Raw genomic sequence first — 15,298 nt, 5'->3', positions numbered from 1 at the left:
CTTCCCAACCCTGGAATTGAACTGGGATTTCCTGCATTGCAGGCAGATTCTTTACTGTCTGAGCCACCAGGGAAGCCATGTGGGTGCTGGTGGATTTAAAGGCTTAATCTCTGACTCTCTTCTCTTCTCATTTTTCAGCCACTTCCACCACTGTTGTGGGTTCCATTACTATCGACATGCTGACAATTTCCAAATGTCTGTCTCTAGCCAAGACCTCTCCTTGAACTCTTACATTCTTTCCAACTGCCTAGTTTACATTTCCACTTGGATATCCAATAAACATCTCAACTTCACACATTCAAAATTCAATTCCTGATTCTACCGCCTGCAATTTTTCCCACTTCAGTAACACCACTAACTGTATGGCTGCCTGGGCCAAAGCCTCTAGAACCATCCCTGGCTTTTTCCTTCTTATGCACCCTGCATGCAGTCCATCTGTACACTTGTAAGCTTTACCATCAGAGCACGTAAAGAATACTTATGTACATAAGTACATAATACTTTATGTACATAAAGCGTACTTTTGTACACTTCTGCTACCACTACCCTGGTCCAAGCCACCTCCATCTTTCATGTGAATTGTTCAATAGCCTAGTCTTAATGCTTAGTCCCCTGTCCCATATAGTCTATCCTCAACCTAGAAGCCAAGCAATCCTTTGCAAATATGTTAGTTCAGAATGCTCCTTTTTCCCCAGTCCTCCAGTAGCCTTCCCATTTCACAAAAGCCAACAAAGGCCTTTGCTTAGCAAGCTCTGGGCAACCTCTCTGACCTTATTTCCTGCCACTTTCCCCTAGTTATATGGCTCTAGCTATACTGGTCTCCTTGTAGCTGCCACGAGGCCTTTGTACTTGTCATTTGGGTGAGCTCTATGAGGGTCAGGACTTTGGTCTTTTCACTACTCTGCCCCTAGCAGACAAACTGGTGGACTAATGGCTTGTTGCTTTCATTTCACAGATAGGGAAACTGGAAAACAGGAGTGAGCACATGGATGATGGTCAGTAAATAGCTGACTAGAAACTTCCTTTTTTTCTCTTTGGTTCAAGGTTGTATTCATATGTCTTGTTTCACAAATTCTTGTTGGCCCAGCTCATGGCAGGCAGCAGTTTTTTTTCTTGTTCTCCCACCACTGAGAGTCTCTGCACAATTCTGAACGCAAAGCCTGGGGGAGCCACTGAAGCCTGGCTCACACTGCAGTCTGGATCCATCAAGAGCAAGGGGATCCCTTAGTGCCAGGCTGAGCTGCGTGTGAGGCATCTCCCATTCTTCTGCCTTTCGGTGCTCATCGCTATCTGGGGAGGTGGGCAGGCTGCAGCTGCTCTGGTTGTTTTCAAAAGGAGGAACCAGACTCTTAAGGGGCACCAAGGACCGGGCCTTTTGGGAGTTCAGGGCTGGAGGATGGAAAGCAGCTGCGCTGGGACACAGCAGACGCTCACCACGTGCTTCCTGTGAGTCTGGTCCTGGTGTCACCTCCTCACAGTCCGGGATGGTCAGATCTCCAGCTCTGTGAGTCCATTCTGTTATGTTGGACAAATCAACCCTGGCGCCCCATCTGCAAAAAGAAGGGAATGACTGTTGACCTTTTGCTTATGTATTTCCTCCTGTTTATTTTTAAAGCTTCATATCTCGTGGCCCCAAATCTAAGCCAAACCCTGAGCTCCTGAGCCAGTGGTGGGCAGCGAGACAGTTACCTGGATTTCACTTTCTTTTTCTCTAAAATGTGCTGACAGCTTCAGCCTGAGCTCTGCCCACAGTGTGGCTGTAAGATTTGGAATAATAATCATGAAGATGATGTCAAGTGTAAAAGTTACATAAGAATAAATTCTTAAGTCAGTTTTCAGTCCTCCCAATATCCAGTGAGGAAGGTGGGAGATGACCATAATGAACATCAACAGTCTTTTGTTGATCCTCTGCGTCAGAGCTGGGAAGGTTTAGATTTAAAATGGTAAATAGTGATTTAGAGTGCTTCCCTCAGGGCTTAAAGAAGACGTGTGTGACCATGGACCAGGAACGCCCACGCTCTGATCTCAGCATAAACAGCAGAAACCATCTCCGAAAGGTTTTGCATCTTGAATTTCTCTACAAGGAGAACAAGGTACATGCTTTTAAAGTGTGGTGGGGAGTTCTGGAATGGATTTTGGTAATGTCATGGTACTCATGAGCCCTGCCAGGTCATCAGAGACCAGTGGCTGGAGGCTTGCCATACCTGCGGTCAGGGAGAAACAGACAAATCCCAACTGTGTGCTGGGTTTCCAGCTTCTGTCTGCCCCACCCCACTGTCAGAGCACGCTTGCACCGTATGGGGCTCATTTTTGCACCCGGGCCTGAGTCTGTTAACAATTATTCCCTGTGCTCCCTCCTCTCTCGAGAGACTATTTTTAGTTAAGACTGTACTGAAGAATATAGCATTCAGTTATGCTAAATTTTCCATTCTTTGCCTCCAAATGGTTTTCTTTCTTCAGCTCTGAGTAATACCTTTTTCTTAAGGCCACTGTGACATTTAATTCAGGCAGATGGGGGGTTTGGGTTCAACTAACCCAGGTGTGTTGGAGTTGAGATAGCAAATGGAATAGGTACCTCCTTGGGTGGCGATGGGGGTGCTTACTTGATCCCCCCACCGTTGGTTATAAACCTTCAGGATATTGCATAGTTTTCTTCTGTTGTGCTTATTATGCTTATAATAGAATATTTGTGTGGGTGTTTACTTAGGATCTGCCTCCCCCACTACTCTGGACACTTTAGGTTACCGGTTATATCCGCATACTTCATACATGCTTGATGAGATAGTAAATAGTGTGTATTTATGAATGAATGAATGAACGAGCAAGTGAGTGAAGATACGAATGAATGAATAAAACTATCCTTCTGAATTAATTGCTCTTTCTGTTAGAAGAATCTTATGATTTGACTTGTCGACTAAAAATGATGCACAATGAGAGGGTTGTGAGTTAAGTGTTATTTGGGGCAAAGCGATGACTGCAGCCTGGGAGGCAGCATCTCAGATGGCTCTGAGAGACTGCACCAAAGAGGCAGTGGGGGAAGGGCGATATATAAGATTTTGGTGCAGCAGGAGTTCAGTGCAGTCAAGCGCTTCTTTACAAGAGATTTTCTGCTAGTCACAAGGAGCTGATGTCATCATGAAGGGTTTTAATGCTTTTCTAGAGATGAGGAGCTTGCAAGGATTAGGATCCTGAAATCAGTTCCTAAAAATATTGCGATATCCTGAAAATATCAGTTCCTGAAAACTGTCTTAAGACTTGTTCCACCAGCTTCCCTGGAGCTCAGAGTGCCTCAGTCTCCACCCTGAACTCCCCCAGGATGCGCCAGGAGCTGCAGCAGCCAGGAGTCATCTCCACAGAGGCAGATGGCAAATGCCCTCAGCAAGCGCCAGTTTGTAGCTGACAGATTCAAGAAGGGGCTCTCCAGCAGATGTTGCCTTGTGGGAGGGCATAGTGTCAGAGGTGGAAAGAATCTCATGGACATGTTGTTCAGCATTTATCAACAGTGGAAGCCAGGTGGAAGTCTTTCCAGAAGCCTTGGAAAGACCTTCGTGCTCGGGGTCCTATGGTGACACACGGGCCCCTCCATCTCCTGTTCGCACTTGATTGAAGTCCTGTAGACAGAAGACTCTTACAAGGCAGGAGAGTGCATTGTACATTTTACAAAGATTTTTTTTCCAGAGAGAGTTGAGACAGTTAAGCAGAAAATTCAATTAACCATTGTGGCACAGTGAGATTTTTGTAAAAGTGCAACTTTACCTAACTTTCCAGAAGCACCTTTGCCGTTTAAGTTATTTTTATTTCTTCACTGTAGTATGGTCTCCCTAAGGGTAGCTATTATCTTAAGATCCTTAAGGTGTTTTCATTAGATCTTGATAAGTACCCTGATTATTCGATTTATCCAGTAGTTACTAGCTATTATACTACACATTGGGGCTAATAATTTACAGGAAAATATACACATTTATCTGTGTCATCATAATTTTGATGTTCACTCAGCTCAAAACTAGGGTGATTCTGGGAAAGCCCTGCAATTTAATGTTAATTTTAGTAATTTGTTTTCCCCTATTAACTATGCCATGATAAAATGCTTATGTAAAACTAAGGTTTTGAAAAATGGTATCTCGTTTCGTATAAAGGCTGTATCTTTATGAGCAAAGTGATGAAAAACCACAATGTATAATTCAGGTATTTAGGGCCCCAAATCTCTCATACTGAAAGAAAAATAAGAAGATTGAAGTAAATTATGTAATGTCCCCAACACCCCCCACCCCCAACTCTCTTCCTTGTAAGTTTCATTTAGACTTAGACAAAATAGTTTGGGTCCCGTTCTAAAAAATAGAACTGTCCCCTGATTTTGACTGCCTGATGATTCTGTTGAGCTTGGTCATAACCTGTGGGTCTTGGTCCCACAGTGCTCAGGCTCTGTGCCTTGTGCCAGGCTCTTTATCAGGCACTTTATGACTCTGAGTGCAAACTCACCACCTGCCCCATGCCTGGCTGCCTTTCCGAAGGGCCTGAATGTTACCCGGCAGGTGGGGTGCTGACTGACACATGGGCTAGCTCCTGAGACCAGCTTGGATAACTCTGTCTATGCCAATTACTTAGGGGCACTTCTAAAAGGAATCAGGGCTCTAATCTTTGGTGATTTTGGCTTATTAAGACTCAGCAAGGCCTGAGAATTTGTCTTTGAAAGAAACCTTCAAAGGTAATATTTAGTGCTGTCAGGGTAGGAAAGTACTGATACCACTTGTTTCCAAAATCTACTACCAAAGGGTTTCGTTTTATCTTTTGCAGAGATTGGGAGGTACACTAAGTCAATCCTGACTGCCTCTCTGGGCTCTTGCACTAAGCTGCTGCTGTTTGTCCGGCCTTCCTTGCGTGCAGTGTTAGATGTAGAGTCCACAGACTCAGAAGGGGCTTCTCAGGTGGCTCAGTGGAAGAACCCACCTGCAGTGCGGGAGCCACAGTAGACACAGGTTAGATCCTTGGGTCAGGGTTAGATCCTCCATGGGAAGGTCCCCTGGAGGAGGGCATGGCAGCCCACTCCAGGATTTTGCTTGGAGAATGCCATGGACAGAGGAGCCTGGAAGGTTACAGTCCATAGGGCCGCAAAGGGTCGGACAAGACTGGTGACTTAGCACACACACACACACACACACATAGTGTACACAAACTAAGAAATCATTCAGGTCTCAAATGTTTATAAACTAGTAGAGTTAGTGATCATAAAGACTTAATTTTTTTTTTGAATGAAAGGATATATATTTTATAAATTTATTTCCAGGCGAAAAAAACCAAGAGAAAATTTGATTAGGTATGCCTCTGTTCATATCACATTTTATTACATTTATTATCACTGAATCTCCTGTCTCAAGCATTGGATGCTAGTTCTTTGAAGGTATTGGTTTTATTTTTATCTCTGTTGCTACATAACACAGAACTTGACATATAATAAGTAGTCAGTGAATGTTTGCTGAGAGAATGTATGATTGAGTAAGAAGTTAATAAACTATGTCAAAGAATTGCAGTGGCTGCTTTTCCCACCCTTCCTCTAAAGCTGTGAATAAATTAAGGATTTTTTTTCTTCCAATGATAGGCAAAGGAAAATCCTCTAAAAACAAACCTTGAACTCATTACCAGATACTTTCTGGATCACTTTGGGAATATTGGTAACAATGTTACTCAAGAAACATCAATCCCTGCACTTTCAGTACCATCGAGAAGCTCAGAGACTGCTTTGATAAACATATATGACCTTGCAGATGAAGATGAGAGCTGGAGAACATCATTGTCAGAAATAAGTAAAACCAGGTATCTCTTCTCATTTATACTGTGGATTAGTTTCTTATTTCTTCTGTAATAAATTGTGATAAGCTCAGTGGCTGTAATAAGGTTCTCCAGAGATACCTGACCAGCAGGAACCAATAGGATATATAAATGTGTATAGGTATAAATGTACATTGGCTTCCAAGGTCGTGCTAATGGTAAAGAACCCACCTGCCAATGCAGCAGACATTAAGAAATGTGTTTCGATCCCTGAGTTGGGAAGATCCCCTGGAGGATGGCATGATAACCATCCTCCAGTTTTCTTGCCTGGAGAGCTCCAGTCCACAGGGTCTAAAAGAGTCAGACACTACTGAAGTGACTTAGCTCACATGCATAAATATATGTATGCATAAATGCTATGTATTTAAAGATTTATTTTTAAGGAATTGGTTCATGTGGTTGTAGGGGCTGGCAAGTCTGAAATCTATGTGGCAGACTAGTATGCTGGAAGCTCAGGCAGGTTTTCTGTGTTACAACCTTGAGGCAGAATTACTTCTTTAGGAAACTTTTGTTTTTTTTCTTAAGGTCGTCAACTGATTAAATGAAACCCACCTATATTATCTAGGGTGATATCCTTTACTTAAGTAGCTGATTGTAGATATTAATCACATCTAAAAAATATCTTCATAGCAACATCTTGACTAGTGTTTGACCAAACACTTTGGGAACATAGCCTAAACAAGTTGACCTACAAAACTGAACCATCATGATGTCCTAAAGTGACACCAATTTATTACCTTACAGTTCTGAGGTCAGAAGTCCGAAATTGGTCTCACTGGGCTAATGGCAAGGTGTCAGGAGGGTTGGTTCTTTCTAGAAACTTTGAGGGGAGAATCTGTTTCCTTCCTAAATTCTAGAGGCCGCCTCCATTCCTTGGCTTGTGGCCTTTTTCTCTGTCTTCAGAGCGCATCCCTACAACCTCTGCTTCTGTTGTCACATCTACTACTGACTCATCCTCCTGTCTCCCTCTAAGAGGGACCCCTCTGATTGTGCTGGGCCCACCCAGCCAATCTATGGTAATATGCCCATCTCAAGATTCTTTTTGTTTATTTTTTACTGGAATAATAATTGCTTTACAACATTGTGTTGGTTTCCTCCGTACAACATCGTGAGTCACTTGTATGTATACATTTATTCCCTCCCTCTTTATCTTAAGAGTCTTAACATAGTCATGTCTGCAAAATCCCTTTCTTTTGCCATTTAAGGTAACACATTCACAGGTTCCAGGGTTTAGGGTGTGAACATCTTCAGGAGGCTGTCACTCAGCCTCCCACACTGTGTTTTCAGAATCCCTGTCATGGAGCACTGTTATTTTTCTCTAGAGGCCATGGGAATGGACCACTCTGTGATAGAGGATACTTATGATTCAAAATGTGTAATTTAATTTCCATGATTCAGAAGGTTCAAGGGCTTCCTTTGTTTGCATGTTCTTGAAAATGGCTATAGAATTCTGAAAGGCCACAGAACACTGGAGAGATGAAAAAATCTGAAAAATAAGTCCTTTAGGAACTCAGAAAAAAAATGAATTGGCATTCTTTTTTTAAAAAAAACTATTTATTTATTTATTTGGTTGTACTGGGTCTTACCTGTGGCACGAGAATCTTCAATTTTTGTTGCAACATGTGGGATCTAGTTCCCCAGCCAGGGATCGAACCTGGGCCCCCTGGATTGGGAGTGTGGAATCTCAGCCACTGGGCCACTAGCGAAGTCCTGCTTTCTTACTTTCTTAAACATACACACACATACACGTGCACCATCTTTCTTTCTTATTCTTTCTCTCTCTCAATGCCAAGCAACCCAAGAAAAGAAGCTGTTGCCATGCCTAACTTTGCTGAACTTTAACTGGGAACACCAAGTTTGTCAAAGGTCTCTATCCACCACCTTGAATGGTGTGCAGTGATGGGGCTCCACCCCTTTCAAGACTATACCATCCTTCCCCATTATCCATGGGGGATACATTCCAAGACCCCCAATAAACACCTGGAACCCTGGTTAGTACTAAACCCTATATATACTATAGGTGGGGTGGAGTGGGGGACTACTTTATTGAAGGATGACAGTTTTCCTTAATCACTGGGGTCTGGGAGAAACAAGGATGCTCTTTATGCTGACAATTCAAGGAATCCTAGCATCAGTCATCAACCCTGATTTTGTTTCTTGGTTCTGGTCTCATTCTGTAGGCCAGACCTGCCCAGATACCGAAGTCTGCTCTTTTCCTTACCTTTAATGATAAAACTGGTTAGAAATCACCACAGATTTGTGAATGGGCTTACTGTGAGTGCCTGTGGACTGTGCAATTTATTATTATTGCTAGCGATTTCCTTTGAGGACTCTGTTTTAATGGAAATATCCCTTTTTTGCAGACAAGACAGTCTTGATGGGGATGTACTTGGTCATTTTGTATCATCCAAAAGGTCCTCGCACAAAAGTAGGCCCATAAAGACTGTCCCAGGTGAAGGCCCCCCTGTGGCTTCTGCTTGGGAGAAGATGGACAAGCTTCCAATGTCAGAGCCTTCCTTGGACATGAAGAGGATGGGAGAGAAGGTCAGGCCAAAGTCTGGCCTGATTTTCCGAGGCATGATGGCTGGGCCCGTTGCCAGCTCCCCACAGGTGGGCTTGATGCTTGAACTATGAGCATGATGAGCTATGAGCTATGAGCTATGAACTATGAGCTATGATGCTTGAGCTTGGTGCTATGAGTGTGGAAATTGAGGATAAGCATGGCTAAGGGGTGTCTGGGTTTATTTAGGGTGCCCCACAAGACAGCTCCAGAAGGGAGGATATATATCGTGAGATGGGCAAGAAGAAGGGGCCTTTTATCATTCCCTAGCTCTCCTGCCAGCTCCCTGTGGGGCCATGGCCTCATCACCTACTCTGCCCTCAGTTTACCCATCTTATCAACCAGGTAGTTACCATGGTTCTATGTTCCTTTGCCGAGTGAGAATACATCGACCAAGGTTTATCTTTGCAGTTCAGGAGTGGGGGACCCAGCCAAGTCTAGAGAACATATTTTTGATTTTTAAAAACATGACAGTGAAAAGAGAAAAAGAAATCCCAATCCTTATAGTTTGGTTTTGCTTTAAAAAAATTCTAAAAATTTAACACCAATGTTCTATAGTCTCCCTTAAAAAGAGGCTATGGTAGGGTCCTGTCAGATGAGAAACTAAAGCAAAGGAGAGGATGAATGTAAAAGGAGTTTGTAAAACAAAAGAGGGACAGAACAAGGGAAAGTCAAACACCAAACTCATAGTGTGGTGTCCGTCAAATCAGGGCGCCTGAGCAAACCAAAAGCAGGGCATCTGTGTCCACGCTGGTCACCCTCACTCTTGGGGCAGCATGTATACATGCGGGTGAGGCTTCAGGGGCCAGCACTCTTCTTCCCGTTCATCTGGAATTAAAGGCAAAAAGCAGTGGACACTCTCTCTGCCCCTGCCTACATCTTGTGAGATTTTCAGACAGAATCTAAAGGTCTTTTGGACATGGTCTCTTGGCCATGGTCTTGTTTGTTAGACCAGGTGTCCAAGACCTCTTTTGAGATCTGGAATTTCATGGCTCAGAGATGGTCATGCAGTTGGAAAAGGGAAAAGTTTCTTCATTGTCTTTTCAGAAAACTAGGGTTATTCTTTACTATTACATCAAAGCTAGACAAGTTGTTTCTTAATGTGGAATCTGAAACCATCCCAATGAAATTTTTGTGTGTTATCAGTTTTCATTGGTTTGTCTTGCACTTTGAATGAATCTTTTACCACTGCATGGCTTAGTAACATGATGCGTTGGTCATGTGAAAGTTATTGTTTTATGAAGTTATATAGAGCCTCTGAATGTTGACACATTTCATTATACAAGAAACCATATAAAAAATCACATTTGTTAATGTTATCACTCAACTCATCAGAAAGTTTTTAAGTATCAGGAAGCCCTGGAGTTCATAATGGCAAACATGTTTCTCCAAATTCTGATTTTTAAGGTAACTTGTATTTGATCACTGGCAACAATATATCATTTGTTTCCCTTGAGTTCAATTTATTTTCAAGAAAATGCCTGCCAAATACCTGTCTGAATTAACCATAGTTCATCTGTCAGTGGTTCCATAAAAAATAGTAGCAAGTTCAGCTCACAACTCAGATGGCTGCATATAGGGCTTTGCCTAGTCACAGCCTTCATCATCTCTATCCCGCACAATGTTTATATATACCTCCTACTTTGTCACATAGATTATTAAAGAGATGTCTAACACAGGATCAAGATCGGATGCAATGAACATTTTCTGTGCATCAGCATGGGCATTCTTAAGTGAAATTAGCATTTTTGTTGTAAGTGTGGTTGAATACCTCGAGCAGTGGTATAGTTTGGCGCCGCTGTCTTAATTCGTGCTGAAGGCCAGCAGGTTTTCCCATCAGTGCTTTTGGACCATCACTGCAAACATCAACATAGTGAGAAAGGCACATCATATCTTATTATTATAATGAAAATAGTTTTGAGCTCTCTGAAAGTGTTTGGGCGCAGACCCCTAAGGTTGATGGGCTATACTTTGAGAACTGGTGGACCAGTTGAATGTTAGGGTCCTATCGTACCATGACTTGCTCTTTTTATATGTATTTATTTGTTTGGCAGTGCCGGGTCTTTGTTGGGGCACGAGGGATCTTTGATTTTCATTGTGGCATGAGGAACCTTTAGTTGTGACATGTGGGATCTAGTTCCCTGACCAAGAATCAAACCTGGGTCCCCTGCATTGTGAGCGCAGAATCTTAGCCACTGGACCACCAGGGAGGTCCTGCCTACCATAACTTTCAAATCATCAAGTCTGTGCAGTTCAGTCCCCTTCAGTACTGAGGTGTGAGGGCGAGGGCTTGGACCTCCTTTACTACTGAGAGATTGCTGCAAACTCCTCCCCAAAGGAGAAGCAGTTCTCCTCTGAGGTGTTCTCTTCTCCTGGGGTATCTGAATCTTGTGAAGGGACACTGAGGCAGAATTTCCCCAGAATTTCCCCACCTTCCTGGAAGGTGTCCTGTGGGCTTTTGAGTGCCTTGGCCATTCAAGAGAAAAGAGCGAGGTTTGCTAGGTATTGCATCATTTTTTACTGCTAGGTCCGCTCTGCACTTTCGAAGGCTGAGTAAGAGGCTGGGTTCCCTGCCCTTGGCCGGAAGTTTTTTGGGTCTCCTTGGGAACAATGACTAATGTTTTCTTTGCTCTGTGGCAAGGGATGCCCTGGGTGGCTTTCGGAGGAGGTTTATGGTGCCTAGTAATTTCCACTGGGTGGGAACAGGACAAAATTAGATGTTCTTTTTTTGGCACAGGCTTTACCATTTGGCTCAGGATTATTTCTGGAATTGCTGAGAGGTCCAGAAAAAGCTCAGCAGGTGTATTTTTGTCCCCTCCCTCTACTCCTCCACCTCAGATGGGTAACAGCATGTAACCATTTCACTGGTTAATGATTGATAGAGAGGACACTTCAGTTGACTCCTCTGAAGTTCCTTCATTTCGGAAGTGAGCAAGACTTGATTGCTTACTAGGTATAGGTCACTGAACTGGGAAGTTCTGGGGACACCAGAGAGGAAGGAATAACGGCCCCCATCACTTGGTCTACTGGCAGGACGGGGTAGGGCTATGATTATGTGGAGACAGGGGCAAAGATACTAAGCAGTAGTGTTATAACATTTGCCGGCTGCTTCGAGGGGTTGGCTCTGTGCTACTGCCGTACATGGGTCTGGGTCTCTTCTTTAGCCCTCACCGTGATCTTGTGGGAGGTCAGCACTGCAGGTCCCCAGTCCTTTATCCAAAACCTTTGGGCCAAACGTGTTTTATAATTTAGATTTTTTTTTTTAAACTTCAGAAAGGAAATAGAGTGCATAAACCATGTACCACAGAACATCTGAAGTAGGGTTTGGTGTAGCATCCCATAAACAAAACATATCTGCAACAAAACATATGAATATTCATGCATGAAAAAAGACCCCAAGGGAATTCCCTGACAATCCAGTGGCTAAGGTTCCTCATTTTCACTGCTGAGGGCCAGGGTTTGATCTCTGATCAGGAGACTACGATACTCCAAGCCCCATGATATGGTGGGGAAAAAAAAGACTACAAGGAACTTCATAACAATTAAAAAGAATTTGCCATAGGAATCCAACAGAAATGTTCATTTTTTAGAGGTTTTGGGATTTAGAAATTACAGATAGCAGATTGTAGACAGATTAGATTACAGGAATGGGAAGTGAGGGACAAAGAAGTTCAATGACTTGTCACAGGGGACATGGCCAGCAGGTGGCAGTTCAGGAATTAGAACACGTCTGACCCTGGAGCTCTCTGTAAGGGGTATGGGAGGGGGCTGAGGCATGCTCCTGGGGTTTATGCTCGTGGGGTGCTGTGAAAGTAAGAGAGAAGTGGGGCCCCCGAGAGTCTCCTCAGAGGGTAGGTAGAATTTTAAGAGAAGGAATTGAGGATGGAAAAGACATTCCCTGGGGAGGGAGCATCATAGTCTTGGAGTAGGTTATTTCCCACCTTCCTCCAAGGGGATCCTCACCTCTGCTTCTGTCCTTGTCCCTTTCAGGATTCCCTCCGCAGACGTTTGCTGAGGCGGTCCCCGGCCTTGAGCAGTGCTGCCCAGCCTCACAAGGACGGGAGCCCGCAAGAGCCCGAGCTCTCTACTCACACCTCTAGCTGTTCCAGCCCGCCGGAGGGACCAGCTTCCAGCACCGCCTCCACCTCTAGGAGCCCCCGGGGCCCGCTCAGCGAGCTGGCGAGGGAAAGGCGGAGAACCTCGCCTGGCAGCCCGCCTCACCTGCCAGGCAAAGAGCTGCCCCCCAGGGGGAGTGGCAGGTGGGGAGACCTTTCCAAAGACAGTCCAGCCATGGACGGTGGCTCAGAGGCCAACAAAACTGCCTCGAAGTTCTCCCTGTCCAATGGGAATGTCCCGATGACCCAGGAGAGGCCGGAGGGAGCATTTGAACGGCAGGGGAGCCCGCCCCCATCCCTCAGGTGAGTGTGCTGTGCCCGGGTGGTGGTTTTTTAGAGAACCGTCCAGTCCCGAGTGGCTCCCTGGGCTCCCAGTGTGGCTGTGAAGTGGGAGAGGTGATGCTCGTCATCCCACCAGGGAGAAAACAGGCCAGAGCCCACACAGCAGGAGGCTTTGGGGAGGCTTCCTTGGCTCTCCTTACTTCTCAAGGGTCAGGCTGACGTGGTATAAGGGGTGTGTGGAGGCCAGAGGTATGACGGTGAATCAGCTCCCACAAGGCTCCGTGAGGGGCAGTTTTTAAAAACCCTGTCCTGAGTCCTTCTGTTTATCTTTCACAGTGGGCCTTGAGGATTCCTACACTGGTTGATTTTTGAATGTTAAGCCAACCCTACATTTCTGGAATAAAACACACTTGGCTGTCATATATTAATTGTACATATTGTTTGATTTAATTTATTAGTATTTTGTGTACGGTTTTTGTATATAAATTCATAAAGGAGACTGACTGGCAAATTTTTTTCTTGGAACAACAGCCTTGTTAGATTTTTATATCTAGGATATGCTAGAAGTAGTTCCTCTTTTATTTTTTTTTAAGCAGTCTTGAATAGTTAGTGTAAGATTGGTGTTATTTCTTCCTTAAATATTTGAGAGAATTTTCTGAACATTGAATTAAAAGGTTTTAAATTATGAATTCAAATAAAAAATTTTTAATTAAAATTATCTTTTTTAAATGTTTTAAAAATAGCATTTATTTCTTAAAAGTTAGCATGTGCATAATAGGAAACCAAAAAACACAAGAAGCAAAAAACAGTCATTCATAATCACAAGCAGTTTAGCATTTGTTTGTCTTTCTAGGTATCATTTGTGTATTTTCACAACTAAGCATCCGTTTTTATGTATAATTAAATTTTTCTATTTCATTTTGTGTCAGTTTTGGCAAGTTGTATTTTTCCAAGGAATTTAACCATTTAATTTATATTTTAACTTTATGTATATAAAATTGTGTAATTATAATGTCTTCTTATTGTCACTTTAAAGTCTGTAAGATCTTCAAGATTGTCTTTGTTTCCGTTCCTGATACTGGTAATTTGTGTTCTATTTCCCAACTAGTTTTAGTAGGGAGTTGTGAATTATATGCTCTTTCTTTCAAAGAGGTAACTTTTGGCTTTGTAGGTTTCAGTTCAGTTCAGTCACTCAGTCGTGTCCGACTCTTTGCGACCCCATGAACCGCAGCTAGGCCTTCCTGTCCATCACCAACTCCCGGAGTCTACTGAAACTCATGTCCATTGAGTCGGTGATGCCATCCAACCATCTCATCCTCTGTGTTGTAGGTTTAGTTTCTAATTTATTGATTTCCACTCTTTCATTCTGCTTTCTTTGAGTTTAGTTTGCTATTATTTTCTATTTTATTGATATGTATCTTGAATTATTGATTCTCAGCCACTTTTTCTTCTTTGTCCCTTCTTCCTCCTCTTCTTCTTTTGGCATTTCTGATTTTAATTTTTAGGGGGTTTGTTGACTGCTATTCCAGAATTATGTTCAATATTTCTTACATATATTAATTGCTACCATTGAGTGTTTACTTAGCGCCTGACACTATACTGGACACTTTTCATATATTATTCTATAATATTTCTTAAACCAGCAAGGAGGTAGTCCTCAACTTACAGATGAGTTCAAAGCCCATCATGCCTGTAAACACCATCTTATACTTGTTAGGTTACCGTGTTTTTGTTTGCGTGTGTTGTATAGGTTTTAAGAAAGTGCGTGTGTGCTCAGTCATGTCTGACTCTTTACAACCCCGTGGACTGTAGCTTGCCAGGCCTCTCTGTCCATGGAATTTTTCAGGCAAGAATACTGGAGCGGGTTGCCATTTCCTACTCCAGGGGATCTTCCTAACTCAGGGAACTAACTCGTGTATTCTAAATCTCCTGCACTGGCGGGTTAATTCTTTACCATTGCATCAGATAGGAAGCCCCTGTGTATGCTTTAAGCACTAGTAATTTACTTGCAGTGCTTTAAGCACTAGTAATTTCTGCAGGATTGGTATAAGATAGGCATCCTGTCCAGGAACCTACGGACAGCAGTGAGAAGATCAACAGCATTTCCTGGTTGCTTGAAACACCCCTGAGGGTGAATGGTCAGAAATGGTAAAAAAAAAAAAAAAAAAAAAAGATAGGCATCCTGGTTTGTAGTTCTGCTGTTTTAGTCTTTTACTGTGCATCTAATGTGTGACAGACATTGGTAGTACAAGGGAAGCTAAACAGATGTAGTCCATTAAGTCCCTTTGTGACCATGGATAAGCTGGGCCAGTTTGCTTAGACATTTTTTGGCTAGTTTATTTGATACTTATACATATAGAATTATTATAACTTTCTGTTGGAGAAACTTTTCTATTATTATGAGCATTTCTAGTAATACTTATTGCCTTAGTGTCTATTTAGGAATAGCTACCACAGCTTTCCTTTGATTAGTGTTTTTATGGTATATCTTTTCCATCTTTTTACTTTTATTTAT

The 15,298-nt window shown here is 43.0% G+C and overlaps 1 protein-coding gene across 2 annotated transcripts in view; it reads left to right on the top strand.

The window, feature by feature from the left end:
- MINDY4 (MINDY lysine 48 deubiquitinase 4) overlaps positions 1 to 15,298 on the top strand; it is a 112,420-nt gene that overhangs the window by 4,101 nt on the left and 93,021 nt on the right. For both annotated transcript variants that reach the window (XM_065938924.1, XM_065938925.1), the window contains exons 2-5: positions 1,974 to 2,093; positions 5,597 to 5,811; positions 8,190 to 8,436; positions 12,377 to 12,804. In XM_065938924.1, coding sequence (XP_065794996.1) covers positions 1,974 to 2,093; positions 5,597 to 5,811; positions 8,190 to 8,436; positions 12,377 to 12,804 — 1,010 coding nt within the window. The remainder of the gene's footprint in view (positions 1 to 1,973; positions 2,094 to 5,596; positions 5,812 to 8,189; positions 8,437 to 12,376; positions 12,805 to 15,298) is intronic.

Source organism: Muntiacus reevesi, chromosome 6 (assembly GCF_963930625.1).
Source record: "Muntiacus reevesi chromosome 6, mMunRee1.1, whole genome shotgun sequence".
NCBI classification, from domain to species: domain Eukaryota; kingdom Metazoa; phylum Chordata; class Mammalia; order Artiodactyla; family Cervidae; genus Muntiacus; species Muntiacus reevesi.
Note: the sequence above shows the minus strand (reverse complement) of the source record. Positions and strands in the feature narration are given on the sequence as shown.